The sequence below is a fragment of the Morone saxatilis genome, unplaced genomic scaffold (assembly GCF_004916995.1).
Source record: "Morone saxatilis isolate NCDOM2014 unplaced genomic scaffold, NCSU_SB_2.0 Contig8, whole genome shotgun sequence".
NCBI lineage: Eukaryota > Metazoa > Chordata > Actinopteri > Moronidae > Morone > Morone saxatilis.
Genome location: NW_023340257.1, coordinates 20984848 through 20991383, shown reverse-complemented (window position 1 = coordinate 20991383; position 6536 = coordinate 20984848). Strand labels below are relative to the sequence as shown.

Below are 6536 nucleotides of genomic sequence, written 5' to 3'. Positions count from 1 at the left end.
GTGTGGGGACATCAGTGAAGAGTGTGTGGAAAAACATAATGCATAAATCCAAACACCAAAGACAGCAACAAACCAAGAACCTGCTGACTGGAAGGAAAGAAGAGGGAGATTGATCACAAATCAGCCATTTATAAAGACCAGCAATCAGGACACACCAGGTGTAGCCCATCTAATGTCCACACCCTCTGCTACTCTGTCTACTGTGAAGAAGGGAAAAAGTCCCAGACCAACCAGAGGGGGAGGGGTCATCACAGCAAACATAAATACATAGCTCAGTTTTTATGTATTTACGTTTATTATTATTTATTTTTATTTATTAAGTAATCAGGGTTCTTTAGATGCACATTGGATGATGGGTAGTTGATCTAAACCTATTTATAACAAAATATTTTTTTTATCCTCATTATGGTGCTGGAAGCCTCAGTGTGCTATTTTAAAACAGCACAGGTTCGGTTTTATGTGATTTTAGTTATATTTGGAGCTGCAAATTATAGAATGTCCTTTCCCTAAAATTGTGGCTTTCTTTTACCTTACTAAACCATGATTTATTCTTCTTCTTTTCATGCTCAGTTTTCATTGCTGGTTTTAGTTCACTCTTTGAGTGTGCTTTGAAGAAATAACTGGCCTGATAAATTGCCTGATGTGGTTCAAGACTCCACTGTCTACCCACCACAAAAGACACAAGAGGGCAGCAAATCACACAAAATGCAACAGAATCATACAATGTGAGAGCAAATCCATGTGCTCTCTGTGTATTTGTTGGTATGAATGCGTTTAGTGTGTACTGATGGCGCCCTCTGCTGTATTCATATTGTCAATACACACAGTAATGTGAAGGAGTGACTGTAATTTGTTATGGAAGTTTGTGTAATAATTGTATGTGTGTTTTCATATTTGGACAAAAAGACATATTGCTCAATGCATTATATGCAGTATATCTATCTATCTATTAAGCTGACAGTGACATGGATGACTGACAATCTTTAGAGCCTGCTTTCTGTATGTCTCTCTCTCTCACTCTCTCTCATTTCCTCCCTTGCTTTACAGGCTGTCGCTACTCTCTTCCTCTCTCTTCCTCCTGTCTGTGCTGTCCTCATCCTCTGATGGACCAACATTTTGAGTCAGTGTGTAAACATAATTGACAGAATGTGAGGTTGTATTTATTTGTAAATGTGTTACAATTTCAGGCAAACAACCCAAAGATTAGGTGTGCCAAGTCCTTAAGTCTCATTCAAAAACACGATTCCTATTTTCAGGTTGTATTATGTTCCATTTCAGCCAACAGAGCCTCATAAATGTTACACACTGGACATTTAAGGCTGCATCCCAACAGTCAAGCTGAAATATACATTTTATAATTAAGACTTATTTGAAAATCTCAACTATACAATATAAAGCAACATACAAGCATCGATTTAAAGGAAAATATTAGTATTATTAGAATCAGATTTATTAGCCAGTTTGGTTTCCAGTTGCTCTTAATGTACTAACACAGAACAAGGGTTATGGGTAGTTGATTTAAACCTATTTATAAAAAATATTCTTTATCCTCATTATGGTGCTATAAGGCATTTCCTTTCCTTAAGTTTGTGGCTTTCTTTGACCTTGATGCTTTTTTCATTGCTGGTTTTAGTTCACTCTTACTATTGTGTGCTTTGAAGACATAACTGGCCTGATAAATTGCCTGATGTGGTTCAAGACTGGCCTCCATTGGCTTCCCACCTCAAAAGACACAAGAGGGCAGCAAATCACACAAAATGCAACAGATCAATGTGAAGTAGTGGCTGTAATTTGGTATGGAAGTTTGTGTCATAATGACTATTACCTGTTTTTCATATTTGGACAAAAATAAATATTGCACAATGGATCAAGCTGCCAGTGACATGGATGACTCAGAGCCTGCTTTCTGTTTGTTATTACACATTACATTACACATTTTAAATATGAGTTCATTACTTTTTTGGATTATAGTGTTCCTTTAATTTGCTGTAGCAGCCTATTTTAAAATGTTATGATGATTCTGATTTAAATTGGAATTATTGCATGTCTGCAGAGCGCTGAGAATGAGATAATATGGGTTAGTTAATATATAATCCTGTGCATGACCTGTAGCCAACTAGAGTTTCCTATCTATTATGGTCTTTAATCAGTTAAACTTGTTAATGCTTGAATGGAAGAAGTTTAGAATTTCCTTTATTTTTCATACAAACAGTATTACTACAAACAGTCCACTTAGATTATGTAAAGTTTGATCTCAAGAAACTCAAAATTCAGGTTGTAAGAAGTATTTTCATGTCTTATTTATTTCAGATGACTCAGTGCCTCACAAACTTCTTATTTCATGCCTTGACAGTAAAACAACCTTGTGACAATAACATACATCAACATCGTGACAGCAAACTTAACTGTTAAAATATTAGATTAAGTTAAACTATTTTGCATGTGCAAAGAATGCAGTTATATTATTAACTGTATATCAGCTGCCAAACAGTCATGGTGTGTAGTTGTACTGTTAACTTATTCTTGCCAACATATAGGAATTGTGTAAACACACATCATTTAATTAGCTAAACACTTAGAACAGAGCAACAGTAGATGAGCTCTAAATACAAGTCCTAAAAAAGAACATAACTGACAAACACTGGTCGTTTATTAACTGTTGGAGACATATTATTATAGAGCAGTATAGAGGTAATTTTGCAATAATAAAACATTAATAGGTTATGTGCTCAGAATGACTTAAAAATTATTAATTTGTAATTTGTACAATAATTAGTCAAATGTCAATTACTGTTACACATTGTTTTCATATGCATTATTTGAAAATTGTAAGATCATGAACATAAAGCCAAAGTATGTAACAAAGAATGTATTTATAAGGTAGCAAGACAAATAAAACACTGCCTGTGAGAGAAGAAAATCTAATTTTTACTTGTTGCATAAAGGCACTGACATTGAATTAAGATGGAAAGATTTTATTCTTAAAAAAGTACACTATTTTTTCTTGTATTTCTTTTGTTTTCAGTCCATAGATGATTGGATTCAATGTTGGGGGGAAAACTAATGTTGTCACCCCTATGAATTTCCTTAAATGTGGTGAAATGTTCTTTATTCTGTATGATATGATGGTGAAAAGTCCCAGACACTCCAACAGTAGAAAAACTATTAGATGTGTAGCACATGTCTGCAGAGCTTTGGCTTTTGTGTCTGATCGTTTTGACCTGAAGCATGCAACAAGGATCTGGAGATATGTATACAAAACGATCCCATTGGCCATCACTTGTGTAAGAGCAACTAACAAAAGCCCATAAATGTTATTGATACTTGTGTCGACACTGTCACAGACCAGAGACAGCAAAGTTGGATTATCACAGTAGAGATGCGTCAATTCCGATTGACAGCGGGGTAAACGCAACAGCAGAACAAAAAGCACAGCTATTATAACTAAACTACTCATCCACACAACTGTTATTATTTTCATGATGTGAGCATTAGTCATAATCGTGTTGTATTTCAAAGGACAACAGATGGCAATGTATCTATCATATGCCATAGCACTCAGAATGAACACTGTACCTGCTGCATAGATGTGGATAAAAAAAGCTTGGGCAACACAGGCTGAGTGGTGCATTGTCCTGCTGTTTGTCAGTATTTCATGAATGACCTGAAGGAAGAGTGATGAGGCGCCTATAAGGTCATTGATAGGAAGGTTCAGCAGAATTAGATACATGGGCTGATGCAGAGATTTGTTCAGTACAATGGTGAGGATTAGAACAGAGTTGCAGAAAAGAATGATCATGTAGCTGAGAGTTGCGAAAAGAAATGAAGGAAAGACAGTTTCAGGTGGTAGGTTAAAGCGATTTAGCACTAAAAAAGATGATGTGTTGTACAGGTGGTCCATTTTTTATACTCTTCCTCCTTTGAAAATCAAAAAAAGATCATTAATAATTTCATTACAATGAAGCATAACTATTTCATACACAAGAACAATTTAGCAAAAAATATGAGAGGACATGATAAGGTAAACAAATAATATAAAGAGATAGTGGTGTTATTTTTATAATCAGGTAATTTCACTGCTGAGGACAGAACTTACCAAATTAAAGCCTTAACTTCAGTCCACTTAACTTCAGTCCACATAAACTTCAGTTAAACATGATACATCATAGATTATATCCTGTACCTAAATAACAAGTTATAGTCTTTTGGATTTACAGTTTTACACTGAAAGTCCAGCAACAAAATACACAGAGAGGACAGACAGAAGACAAGCTGAATAAATATTGCAATAAGACATGTACTGGATCATCAGTGCTAGCAATACTGGTAAGATGTTCAGAAGGATTAGCAGTTTTATAGGAGTGATTGTTGCTGAACACCAGAGGGCTCCCAGGAGTCTTCTGGTTTACCATAAAGTTTATCTTTAGATTGTTATGACAGTCACGTAAGCAGTGTCTCACAAGGGTGCTTTGGAAGAATATGAAATGGGGTATTTGACACCCCAACACAACCCATACTTTAATTTAAGGTAATAATGAGTGATTTGACACAGTCAGATTAGCAAATTCTGAGTACTTTCTGATACTTTAGTAAAGATAAATTATGCTTGTTTACTAATGAGTGAGGGCCTTACTGTGTGGCCAAACCTTAGAGTGCAGCAGAGAGAGAAATGGACGCTGCGGTCAGTTATGACTGCCACTCCGATAGTAGGCATATGCTGACGTCTGACCAGTGCTTTCATGGGTGGCGAAACAGTGTCAGCTTGTGGGAAGAGGAGGCCATGTTCTCCTGGATTACTAAGGGGCTCTATGTTCGAAAACATACAACTTTGCAAGAGGATGCTGCAGAGGGCTTGGACAGGAGTGAGTGAGATGTAGTGGTGGGGCAAAGAGCTGTCTGAGAGGTGGTTTCTTGGAGTTCACCATAACAGGGGTTCTAATGGGCCAACATATACAGTAAGAAATATGATACCTGCAAGGTCCCAACAGACAGATCCAGAGCCCACATGCTTCAATTCAGCAAATGTGGGGAACCCAAAGTCATTCACACTGACTCAGTCTTATGTGTTTGCAGCCATGTGTGCAAATGGATTCGCACAAGAACAACATCAGACATTTCCACACTTGGCAATAAATTTATTTAATGTATTAGGAAATTACAGACATTTTACCATAGATACATACTAGAAAGCTTTTATTTAATTTAAAGTAAAGTAAAGGAAAATAATTATACAGTATTTAGATTTCCACATAATTTCCATTGTAAAGAAAAATAAATCCTTGTTTTTTCATTTCCACATCAATAGCAGATATTATAGACCACATTATAATATATATATATATATAGTATTTATTTAGAAAGGGAGGGAGAGGGGCCACCAGCTAGAATTGAACCAGGGACAGTTGTGACATGTGTCTACCAAGGCACAATATTGTAATTCCAATTTCATTCTAAACATATTTTAACATAAATGTGAACATTACATCATTTTTTCATTTCATTTCATATCACAAAATATAAATGAATAAATGTGTAATTTGCTATTTATTTACTGTCCATAGTGAAAAAAAACATGCAAAAAATATTTTTGTATATAGAGTATTTTTGCTCAAAGGATTTAATTATACTGGATTTGGAAGTTGACATGAGTTTAGTTGCCCATATGAATGTAAAATGTCTTATAGGAAAGCCAAAACTGAAAACTGGTTATAACTTTTATGAATCAAAATGTCTTTTTAGCAACATTTTTATGCTCTTCTTGAGTTCTTTAGTTTTCAGTCCATATATAACCGGGTCCAAAAAGAGATGGAAAATTAAAACTGACACACCAAAAGCCCTTCTCAGAAATCTGACCCAAACCCTAACCCTATGCACATATTTAAAAATGTTAGTGTTTCATTTCAACATTGTTTATTCCTCTTCTAGTGTGCATACAGTATTAGAAAATATCAAATAACCTTTCATATCATCATATCATATTTGTCACACTTAAATGTTTCAGAGCAAACAAATTTTATCATTAGACAAAGATAAAGAGGGTGGCACAACCAGCTATTACATTTAGGGGGCAATTACTTTTTCACATAGGGCCAGATAGATTTGGATAGTTTTTTTCCATTAATACATGAAATCATCATTTAAAAACTGCATTTTGTATTTACCCAGGTTGTCCTTTTGTTTGATGATCTGAAACATTTAAGTGTGACAAATATGCAAAAAAAAAAAGTTTTTTCACAGCACTGTATATATATATATATTTATATTCCCCACATCATTTCCATTGTAAAGGAATGGTAATCTTTGTGATTCATTTCCACATCAGTACCTCATATTATAATCCACATTAGAAAATATTAAATATCGCAATAGCATTGCATTACAAAGTATTTGGACAGTGGCACAACTTTTTCGTATTTTGGCTCTATACATCACCACAATGGGTTTGAAATTATATGTGTTTCAGATTTCTCTTTAATTTAAGGGTATTGACAGCCATACATCAACATGAATGTAAACATTGGATCATTTAAAAATTC

The 6536-nt window shown here is 34.8% G+C and overlaps 1 protein-coding gene across 1 annotated transcript; it reads right to left on the bottom strand.

Annotated features, from left to right (window-relative positions):
• Positions 1-2959: 2959 nt before the first annotated feature.
• LOC118341778 (olfactory receptor 52B2-like) lies at positions 2960-3901 on the bottom strand. The gene has a single exon (XM_035680153.1). It carries the CDS (start codon positions 3899-3901, stop codon positions 2960-2962), a length of 942 nt encoding a protein of 313 aa, XP_035536046.1.
• Between the last annotated feature and the right edge of the window lie 2635 nt (positions 3902-6536).